At 39.7% G+C, this 12125-nt stretch overlaps 1 protein-coding gene across 1 annotated transcript in view; it reads right to left on the bottom strand.

The window, feature by feature from the left end:
- The window catches only part of Mgat5 (alpha-1,6-mannosylglycoprotein 6-beta-N-acetylglucosaminyltransferase), a 320121-nt gene that overhangs the window by 126067 nt on the left and 181929 nt on the right, over positions 1-12125 (bottom strand). The window contains exons 6-7 of the mRNA XM_090342912.1: positions 2734-2805; positions 952-1113 (exon numbers count right to left, since the gene is read on the bottom strand). Of these exons, the coding sequence (XP_090199038.1) occupies positions 952-1113; positions 2734-2805 (234 nt within the window). The remainder of the gene's footprint in view (positions 1-951; positions 1114-2733; positions 2806-12125) is intronic.

Raw genomic sequence — 12125 nt, forward strand, 5'->3', positions numbered from 1 at the left:
GATGTTTACACATATATCATACATGTAACTTCCTTTCCCTTTCAAAAATAATGCACATCATTGTTTACTGAGATTTGTTTCATGTATTCTAAGGATCAAGAACATAGGAAACGTGGGAACATTGCTTTACCCACCTACCTGCTACATCTGGCTGTGTTTTCTCACACACAACTCCTTAGTGCCAGAATGTTTTGTTCTGCTGTTTTTATAAACAACCAACAGTGGCATATCAACCTGTGACTTGGGCATAGTATTGTGCATCTCTATATTTTCCTTTTCAAAAATATCAAATGAGTCCAGTAATCATTACTGAACAGTCATATTTCTTTTTAGATATGTGAGCACACTGTTCACTTAGCTCAATGCTGAAATGAGAACAGCTAACCCAATACTATGTAGCTTCTAAGTTAGAAAGAATAAGGTATAAGATCTCCTAAGCCCAAGGACATGTCAGATAATGTCTTTCCAAGTACCTTATGAACTTAAATCAATTCAAGTCCAATAAAATTTCTCTCTCCTAGGTATAAATGCAGAAGTCCCACCTAGCAATGCAGCAATGAAATTCACAAGTTATACAAAACAAATAAAACAATGTAAAGGCTTTCTGATGATATAACTGGAAGTTCTCAAAGGTTAGACTCAGGTTAAAAAAAAGTGGGGCAGGATTTTTTCCAATAACCTGAGAGAATCAATCCGAGAGTTCTAAAGAAAATCTAACAAGCAGATATTCTGCTTAAAATATCTGAGAAATTGTGCTGGTCTCAGCTAATTAGGAGCATTTTGGGAATGTGAAACTCAGAAAGGGGTATATAAAAGGCTGATCAGATTTCTTGAGGGAATGTCATCTGACATATGACATTTCTCTTAATCTTCTCTCCAAGCAAAAAACATTTTAAAAGGCAACTGGCATCTAATGGGAGTAAAAAAAAAAAAAAAAAAAAAGACACTCACTTTCTTCCTTTTTCTCTTTTCAAGATTTTGGTTTTCTGCCAAGGACTTGATTGCCTGGATCCATGCATCAGCCATTCGCCGGATCCGTAGTCGCATCCAGCGGAATTCTTCATGCTTTTTCATCATATTGTAGAGAATATTAAAATCCGTCCGAATTTCTGCCTAGAAACAGAAATGTAATAAAATTAATAGAAGATAAAAAGCCAGATAGCAAAAAATAGTTTTCATGATGTGACATTTGAAAACTTGAAAGAGAGAGTCAATTAAATCCAGGGCTTCAAGAAAGTGAGTCTTGTCTTGCTTCATAGCTTTTACTTGTGGGTCACAGGATTGCAAATTGAAGCACAGGCCTCTGACTGCTGAATTACTATCAGGGATATCATTTTAAAAAAATCAGAAATTGAAAAAGGCAGCACAGTCACTGCAAACCCCTGAGCCGTGTTAAAATGTCAATTTTACAAGGAGTATGCTTGACACACCTTGAAATTCTCTGTGCCAAAACTGATTGTGCCACTCAGATCCAGTGATCTGTTAGGCAGCAGACTGCAGACTTCAGTTAAGTCAGCTCTGAGCAGGCTCCCTCAACATCATGTAAGTTACCACAGAGTCTCTTTCTGTCCAGAGTTAAATGGGGGAATAGATGCTCATCTAATATGTCACAGTCCCAGCCACCAAAATGTCTGATTTTCTAGGGGAGGTTAAAAGCCAAACTATATTATTGTTTCTACCACAGCTGAATACAACTTATAATTCAGACTGGAATACTTCACCATCCAAGAACAGTACTCTCTACCCCCACCCCAAGTTATCCTTTACTATTCTGAATAATATAGGATTCAACTGGTGACTTAAAAAGATAATAGCAGTATTACTTTAAAGGACACCTAAAACACACCAAGCTCATCTTCCAGTAGTCACCATAGTTCACTGTTATCATTCATCTCTCTCCCTGCCTCCAGTTTCCCAGGACAACTGAGTCTGTAGTTCCGGTCAGATAACCACAAGACTGTGGGCAATCCTTACTACTTGTGCAGAAAGTTTTATTGGAGCACAGCTACAACTTGCATGTATGTTTTACCTACGACCACTCTGAAAGAATAGCAAAATTTAGTAGCTGTACTGGTTTGCAAAAAGGAAAATATTTAGAATCTGGCCTTTTGAAGCATACAGTTGCTGACACCTAAAGAATAAAGACTTCAGTTCTCCAGGTGACACATGGATTTTTTTTTTATCTCTTTCCTACCTTCCCACTGTCAATTTCAAACTAGCTCATGCAGAACCCTCTGGCTTTGCCCAGTAAGTCCTGCTCTACAACACCGAGTGCTTACTGTCACATATCGAAGACATCCTTCTCCCCCGACCTCACAGAAAGTCACTCATTAAATTCAGCTCCAGTGTCATTGTCTCTATGCAATCTACCCTGACCTCTGCAGGCTGAGATTGCCTCTTCCTCGTTCATTCCCATCGGCCTGTATTAAAGCATTATGACAGGCATGTCCATTATTTATAATCCTCCCCCCTCACTAGAACACCCAGGGCCTCCACATCTGGCACTGGGTCTCATTCCTATCAGTTGCCCATCATTTAAGAACCCACAGAGAATTGCTCAATATATAAATCTATGCTAACTTGGCTGGTTGGTTACTCAGGCTGAGGACTAGTGACAGTTCTTCAGCAGAACACTATTTCACCCTATAGCTGGCACTTAAGAGACTCTACTTGTACCACTCATCATTTGACCTAAACGTACAAGTCTAGGAAGAGTTTCCCAAAATCATTTACCAGTGAATTATGATCAGCTTCTTCATAGGGATTTTTTGCTCTCCAAGGTAAATGAGGACACCAATTTTCAACCTGAAAAACAAATCATCAGTGTCAAGTATGGTGGCTCAGCTTCAAATGGATTAAGGCACCTTACAAAGGACTGAGAACAGTTCCTGGCATGCAATGAACACTGTGTTAATGTGGGATATGATTTTCATTCAAACTCCCATGACTTTAGGTGCCCACCAGTGAATCCTGAGCAAAGGTCAAAGGAGCACAGGAATATGCTTCACACCTGTCCTCAAAGTACTTTACAGGGATCAATTCCAAAAATCATTCCGTGCTCATACTTCTATACCAGAGCGAGGTTGGCTGATGGCAGAAAGATTCCATCACTGCCACTGGGGGAATGAGCATGCAAAGGTACGGTGGTGTCCATTTAGCAAGCAGAAAGGGATGATTTGTTAGATGCTGGAGCACTTTGGGGACAGGAAGTGAGATGGCATTTGAGCTACAGAGCTCACTGATCTGAGGATTTAGGAATGTAACTGATCATTTAAAACTAATTGGTCAAAGCTTTCTCTCATTTTCTGGCTGTTTGTATTATCTCAAGAAGTAAGGTGGAAAAGAAAAGCTATCACAGGAAGAAAAGAACAAAAAGGAGATGACTTCTTGGTGCTCTTATGAGACCCATTCTGGAGGACAGCTTTATCAAGGTACCAGGGTCCAGTAAGTTGGGAGGGAAAGGAAAGAAAGAGGAAAGTAAATGTCACGTTTTATAGGAATTACTTCCATGAAAGTTATCAAAGAAAATTAGGAGAATTTATTTATAGAAAAGGAAAAATAAGAAACAGTATTAGCTCTTAGTTTAAAATAGCCACATACATTTCATCACCCATTAAAGATGACTACAAAAATGCTCTGAAAATCAATTTTCTCTGATCAGATGGGCCTAGATTTATCAGAGAAAGAATGTATTTGGAGGGTCACTGGAGGGTCACTGAGGTGACAGCATAATGAAGAGACCACAGCCCACCAGTCAGAAAAAAAAAAATCAGCCAGGTACGTTAGTTTACCTTCAAGGTCTGGTAAGTTTTCAAAGCAGCATTTCAGCTTCACTCATCTAGAAACTACTTCCGATGCAAGGTGATTTTTACTATGATGAAAAATAACTAGCCAAGTTGGGCACTGGTGGCTCACGCCTATAATTCTAGTTACTCAGGAGGTAGAGATCTGCGCATCACAGTTAAAAGCAATCCCAGGCCCAAAAGTCCATGAGACTCTTATCTCCAATTAACCACCAGAAAACTGGAAGTGATGCTGTACATCAAGAGGTAGAGCCCTATCCTTAAGCTGAAGAGCTCAAGAACAGCATCCAGACCCAGAGATCCAGCCCCACAAAGGATCACAAGAACTAAGAAAAAGTATTTGCGTAAAACCATTGGTCATTGCTAATAACCTGAAAGCAGTTGAGTGGCAAGCTTAGACGGTCAAATTGGGGCTGGAGGCATGGTGTAAGTGGTAGATCTCCAGCCAGGCAAAACAAAATAGGGTCAAAACTCTAGACAGAAAATGCAATATTTTTTCTTCTTGGGGAGAAAAATTAGACTTATGGTTTTATGAAAAACTTCAGAGACTCAAACAGTTCCCCAAAGAAAAGCTAAAATTGTTTTTGATTAGGAAAAAGAAAAAAGACCAACTTGCCTTGGGGGCTGGTGGTCACAACTGGGACCTCACACCATGGAAATATGACCACAAAAGGCAGGAAGTGGAGTTCCACAGGTGAGCAAAGTGAAGAAAAAGGCAGACATAAAGCCTGTAAGAGGAGGAAGCCTCAGTGGCTCTAGCAGCATCACACATCTGTACCTTATAATGTCAGGCCAGACTGAATTACATCTCCAGCTAAATTTTTGTAAATGGATGCAATAAAACATCCTATCATCTGTATTTATAACTTGAAGACTCTGAATACTCTGAATGGATTCCAGACTTGACTGTGAGACCTTCAACCACATATATAACAGAGAGAGAGAGAGAGAGAGAGAGAGAGAGAGAGAGAGAGAGAGAGAGAGAGAGAGAGAGAGAGAGAGAGAGAGAGAGCTCTTACCTAAGTTTATAATTCCATAAATAACCAATTTGTATAATAAACGTATCAGAAAAAAAATTCCCAACAAGGTCATGCTGGGGAAAGATGAAGCAAGACTATAAATACAGATTATCAACTAAAAGGAGACATTAATGGGGTCAGGTATTGCTACAAGAGTGTTTATATAATTCCCTTCTTACTCTGGCTACAACAAGAAGTTTCCTAGATTCATACTGATGAAAGTATAATCCAAGGTGATCAAGACTGTAATTCCTCTTCGAAACTGAGCATTTATCTCAGTTCTTGCTACTCTGAATCACTAGACACTGCTGTGGAAGGCTCCAAGGATATCCTGCAAAAATGGAAATAGCCCATTTGGAAAACTGACAATGAAGATCTTAATGCAGAATGGACCAATAGCATTTTTAAAAGATTGTTTCTGTACATAGTGATTACTGGTTAACAAAATAATTAAATTATATGTAAAGGAACCACCCCATAGGGAGAAAGAAAAGAAAATAAACTATTTTTTTCCTTTGGAAATCCCCAAAGGATTACCAGGGTTGGAAGGAAGCCAGTCCTAGTAATAATGTCAAACCCTGAAACTAACAACCCTCCAAATGAGCAACATTTTCCTAAATAACAGCACCACTAGGGAAATAAAATCTTCTCACTGCTAACAATTTAACTTTTCAATACCTCATTTTTTTTTGGTCTGATCTCTCCAGGACCCTTTAATAAACTGGATTAACCATTACAGCATCCTATCAATGAAACTGATCTTGGGAAGAGCTCCAGAAAGCCTGACCAGGAAGTGGTCCTGCCTCATATCATTTAAGAATAGCTCCACTTCTCCTGGCTGGCAGAACCCCATTGTCCTTCATACCTATCTGAGTCTACCTTCCCACCTGTGCCTCTGTCATATGGCTCTGTTTGAGGTTACTGTGTGCTTGCCTTCAGGGCAGATATATCCTGGGATATCCCAAATCCCATTTGTCTACTCCCACCTTCACCCAACTTCCATGGCCTTTCTTCTAGGGAAGGCACCTCATTATCCCCTTCCTATCCCAAGTGCTAGGAACAGAACCCAGGGTCTGGCAAATGCTAGGCAAACATTCTACCTCGTAGCTATACCACTAGTTAGGACTTCACATAGTAACAGTAGCTTTTAATTCACCATGGTAAGTTCAAAAATTGAAAACCATATGAATTCAGGACAGCACACACAGTAATCGATGACCATTTTAGTCTAACAGTCTTCGATTTCAAGGAAAACTCCTTGGACATGAACTAATCTTTTCAGTGTACTAGCCTCAGGCCATGAAATGAAGAGGTAGCAAATTCAGACAGAGACAAGTCAGGCTAGAACTTTGGAAAATTAATGCATATTCCACAGAGAGGGTATTATAAATCACTTTTCTTGAGAGAGGAGGTATAAAACAATGTGGTTCCTGACATTCCTCCTCCTGGTGATTTAACTTTCTTTGAACTAAAAAGGTTTTGCAGCTTAATCATAAGAATTGTGAATCAAAGCATTCTGTGTCCCTAAAAATTCTAAGTGGGTCAGGTGTCTTTCTTTTCAAGGTCCAAAGGATAGACTATTTTTTATAGTTAAGGAAAAAGAAATTGCTGGTAGATACAGACAGTTTAAGCTGGAGTTTATAGGGAGAATGAGAAAGTAATAAAAGTTGCTAAAATGGAAGACATGAGGCATATGAGTACACAGATAAAAATAATAGTAGAGTTCTGTTTAGTCAGGGAGGTGTCTCTTGCCTATTATTCTAGCTATTAGGGAGGCAGACATGGGGAGATCATGATTAAAGGTTAACTCAGGGGAAAAAGTTACCAAGATCTTGTTGAAGAAACACAGGCACAATTGTTTACATGAGCAATCTTAGTTACTTGGGAGGTAGGATCACAGTCCAGGGCCCATCTAGGCAAAAGTGCAAGAGCCTATCTAAAAATCCTAAAGTAAAAAGGGTAGAGGGTATGCCTCAAAAGTAGAGTGCTTGCCCACTAAGCTCAAGGCTGAGTCCAAAACCTATTACTGCAAAGAAAAAACAAAACCTCTTTTATAGCCTCTTCTTTATCAATGTAAAGTGTTCTCTTCAAATTATCACCAAAATACGGGATACCTTTTTTCAGATAGTTATTATAATCAAAATGAAAGATGAAAAGGTTGTTGTGAAAATACACGAGATGATCTTTGGGTAGGTGTTAGAACTGCTTCGTGTGTGTGTGTGTGTGTGTGCGCGCGCCAGTCCTGGGCTTGAGCTCAGGGCCTCAGCGCTTGTCCTTGGGCTTTCTCAAGGCTAGAGCTCTACCACTTGAGCCTCAACACCACTTCTATGTATGTACTACCGAGGAATTGAACCCAGGTCTTCGTGCATGCTAGGCAAGCACTCTACCACTAGGCCAAACTCTACCACGAGGCCAAACTCACGGGCCCTGCTTCTCGTTCCTTTAGCTAGCCTGAGTATCATAATTTTTATGATAAACACTACCTAGTAGAATTATTAAATGAGTTACACTGTGTAAGTCAGCAAATATTCTGGACTTAGAGACTAAGTCAGGCTGTCTGATCCAAGACCTGGGTGCTACCATCAAGTTACATACGAGTAAACCAAGGCTAAAGGGATTGCTGAGGTAGCCATTGCTGAGTGGAGTAAGAGAACTGATCTGGCATCAGCCAAGATGAATGATATGCTTAATACTACACATAAGCACACACAATACAGCAAATAAAGTTGATGGTGAATATTCCTATATTATCTATATACCTATATAGATATATATTTAATCAAAGGGTTGTCTTTTTATCATAGACTACCTATCCACACTTTAATTTTCAAAAATGTAAGTGGGAAAGATTTCTGTTCATGGCAAATAGATCAGCTACCAAGATGTTCTTTGTTCCCAACAGCTATGCTGGGTATTTTGGTCCAGCAGCGTATGGAATTGTATTCTCCTGGAAGTGAGACCTAAAGGATCAAACAAATGCTCTCAAGGAAAAGAACACAGTTCATGGATAAACATTGTTATAATCTGCATCATTTGGTCTTGTTAAAGGCTAATGATCATGCTAGATGAAAACAGCCAAGAGGAAGACTGGACTTGGCTAATAGCTGAAATGCAGCCTGTTTCTTCTGCCTGAGGACTAATGCACTCAATCTCTATGAACACCCACATCAAATGCTGGGTTCCTAAACAATATTAGAGTAGCATTACCTAAATCATCTGGAGAACATCTTGGAAAGTCATTTCTTGCATCGCTGTTATATATAACAATATTGTAAAGTCAATGAAAGCAGTAGGAAATTTCAGTATCCAACTGTTAGCATACTGTCTGCTCTGTATACCAAGAATGATTGTTTTACAGCCTAAACTGGATCATACTCTGCATGTAATGAAACCTTCAATGGCTTTTCACTGGACTCAAGAGTACAAGTTGCAATTTATACCAAGATCCTATGACATCTGCCTCCATCCGCACAGTGTCCTCCTTATTCACTTGGCCCAATATAGACCCATCTCCTTTCAAGTTCATCTAGCTCATTTCTGACCCAGGAGAACTGTCGGATAGAAGAAAAACAGGGATGCATTTTTATACTTGGAAGAAAAAGAAAACAGGCCAGGCCATAATCCCAGCTTTCTAGGAAGCAAAAAGCAGGAGAATCATGATCTGAGGCTGTCTCAGGCAAAAGCACAAGGTATTATCTCAAAAACAAACTAAGTCACAAGTCAGTGTGGCACAAGTGGTAGAGTGTTACTTAGAAAACAAACAAACAAGTTCCTGAGTTCATCACCCAGCACCACAAAAATGATTTGCCTGAACATCAAATTTCACTGTTCATCCTGCATTTTGCCTGGAATCCAATATTCTTCTGGAAAGCTGCATTTTTTTCCTTGTTTGTCCTGGTGCTTGAACTCTGGACCTGGGCACTGTCTCTGAGCTCCTTTTGCTCAAGGCTAGTGCTCTACTACTTGAGCTACAGCTCCACTTTCTATTTTCTGTAGCTAAGAGTCTAATGGACTTTCTTGCCTGGGCTGGCTTCAAACCCCAATCCTCAAATCTCAGCCTCCTGGGTAGCTAGGATTATAGGCATGAGCCACTGCACCTGGCTAAAATACGTTCTTTATGAGGTATCTCAAACTTTACTCCTTTTTTTTTACACACCTGTCAGATTTCACCTTATTAATCTTTTGGTGACTAACTAATCTTGTCATTCTATATTATTTCCCACCATTTCTTCTTGCCACTTGTGGAAATAGCTGCACATATTGGTTCGTTATTCCTCTGCCTTTTTTGTGTTTTAGTGCCAACAGTGGAGCTTCTACACTTCCTTGGCTTTTCTGTTCATAACTGGTACCATGCCACTTAAGCCATACCTCCTTTTCTGGCTTTTTGCTGGCTTTTTTAACTTTGTCTCAGGGATTTATCTGCCTGAGCTGGCTTTGAATCATAATTTTCAGATCTCAGCCTCGTGAGTAGTCAGGATTAAAAGCACGACCAATCACTTCAAATGAAAGAAGAGTATAATTTGAGGCCACCAACTCCCTCAAACTTCTGTAATATTACATTTGCCCATTCTCTGCCTTTCTTTCACTGCCGTATAGAACAAGAAAATAGGGGCCAAATACTGGTGGCTCACATCTGCAATCCTAGCTACTCAGGAGGCTAAGGTCTGAGGACTGTGGTTCAAAGCCAGCCTGCGTTGGAAGCTCTGTGAGACTTATTTCCAATTAATCAACAGAAGACTGTAGGTGAGGCTGTGGCTCAAAGTGGTAGAGCACGTCAAGCGAAAGAGCCTAGGGACAGTACCCAGATTCTGAGTTTAAGCCCTGTGACTAACAAAAACAAAAGACCACCAGTGTGTAGTTTCTCTGTCCCTCTGAAGGTCGACTCCCAGAAAACAAAAACTTCCTCTGTCCTGAGCCCAGAGTTCAAGACTGGCAGGCAGTAAAAAATCAATACTCACTGTGTAGTCAATGAAATCAAATACATGATCTAAGCAATAAAAACAGTAATAATATTCTCTCTATTCACACTTTATGTGATCATTTTATTAGGACTTTTAACTAAACATTACATTAGGCAAGGAAAGTTTCCTCTTGACCCCAGTAGAGAAATGATGCTGAAAACTCATGGAAAGTATCAAAGCTACATAGTCAAGTGGTGAAAGTCTTCCAGGCAATCAGACATATGTGTTTCTCTATCATAATTCTTCCTTTTCGACAGACTGGACTGTCCCATGCATAAAACTGAACCGTACAGATACTGTATTTTGTGCTAATGGCAGAGTTTAATGTAGAAAACAATTGCAGTAATAGATGGTTGGACAATACTAATAAAGTATGAAAATTTAACCATCTGCTGGGATAAAATGGATACATTGTTTTGATAATTTTTTCATGGAATTATTTTCGGACCTAATGAAACTTCATGAATCATGATTGCACATGGGTTTACTGTAACTGTACTTGTGCCCCTCCCCTATCAAGACAGCACAAATATTACCAACCCAACACATAAGCGAGGCTACCTACAGGAGAGCACAAAAGGCTGGAGGATCCAGCATTCTGCTTAGAGTACAAGAAAAGTGCATAACATACAGAGAAGCAGCATTAAGTCTTCAATGTGCCACAGAGCCAGTGGGGTTCTAATGAGATGATGACACAGAATTTCTAAATTCTATCGGAAATCACTGTAGGAAGAGAAAGTCAATTTTCCTCCATACAGGAAAGGCACTGAATGAATTCCTCCAGAAGCCAATCAGAGAGGAGCCACACAGACACATGTCTCACACCATCCTCACTGCCCACAGAAAAGCTGGTCCCATCCAGCCTGTATCTTACACTGTCCACAGCCTAAGTCACCCAATTTTAGAAAGCAGTCACATTCTAGAAACCAGCGGCAGCGCTCCTTTTGTATATAATGTATAATTTTTCAGACCCAGACATAAAATTCTAAGGGACAATGAAAACAGAAAATACACAAATTAGGTTGCAAGGCATAACTATCTTGCCTAATAGTCTTATATATGGGATCCACATCCCCCATACTTCATAGATAAAATATTGGTGAAAATGACCCTAAACTTGCTAACAAATGCTCAAAATGCCTATACTTCATGTCTCAACATGAATTTCTAAATTTTTTCGCTTATTTTTGGTGCTAGAGTTCAAATTCTGGAAACTCACACCTTCTTGGCTTGCTTACAGCTCTACTACTGAAGTAACATCCCCAGCTCAGCTTTTTGCTGGTTCATTTGGAGGTGAGGTCTTGTGGACTTTTCTAGCCTTGGGCTACAGTTTTCTAAATCCTATCTTCTTGGCAGCTGCCATTATAGGCATGAAGTAATAGAGTCCAACAAGCAAATTTTAATGAAAAAAAATGTTAACACAAAATTTGTACTAAGGTGAAAACAGTATATGAACCAATTGATGCCTCTGGCAGAGAATGGGGATTGTGGTTTGAATCCAACCTGGGTAAACAGTTAAGATCCTATCTATCTCCAAAATGGGACAGTGAAGTGTAGTCATGCCTGTAATCCAGCTATGCAGGAGATACACAATCCAAAGCTGGCCAGGACCATCACCTTGTCTGACAAAATGTGTTGAAGAGAATCATTCATTCAATAAATAATTATACCTGGTACTGCTGATTATGAGAACAGTTTAAAAACCTCTGAGCCAGCTGTGGTGGCTCACTCTTACAATTTTAACTGCTCAGATTTGTGGATTGGATAGTAGTCTTGAAGTATGGGCAGCAAAGTCTGTTGGGATTCCTTTTTCAATTAACTACCAAAAAACTGGATTAGAGAAGTGATTCGAGTGGTAAAGCACTAGCCATGAGAAAGCAGATTTAGGGAAGTACAAGATACTGAATTTAAGTCCACTTCTGTGCACTTCTCTGTGCTCAGAGTGAAACAATTTCCAGGAAGAACATTTTTTTTTGCATTTGGTATGTTATTAATCACTCACTTGAGGGCGTTTTTTGGGGTGATTTTTTATTTTTAATGATCACTGTCTTCTGAGCATCCATGCCTTCCAATTCTTTTTAGTAGTATGTTTTGAGCTCATCTGCTAGGCAGGTGTCCTATTACTTAAGCCACACACACACACACACACACACACACACACACACGGCATTATTTTGGCTTTCATATTTTTTTAAATTGCATCACTAAGTCTAGGCTAGGCTGGACCATGATCTATTTACACTGAGATGACAGGTGCATGCCACTGGGCTCAGATTTTTAGTGGTTGAGACAAAAATCTCATGAACTTTTTTGGTCCAGGCTGGGCTTATTCTCAGCTTCTC

Source organism: Megascapheus bottae, chromosome 12, assembly GCF_031878675.1.
Source record: "Megascapheus bottae isolate mThoBot1 chromosome 12, mThoBot2.hap1, whole genome shotgun sequence".
Classification (NCBI taxonomy): domain Eukaryota; kingdom Metazoa; phylum Chordata; class Mammalia; order Rodentia; family Geomyidae; genus Megascapheus; species Megascapheus bottae.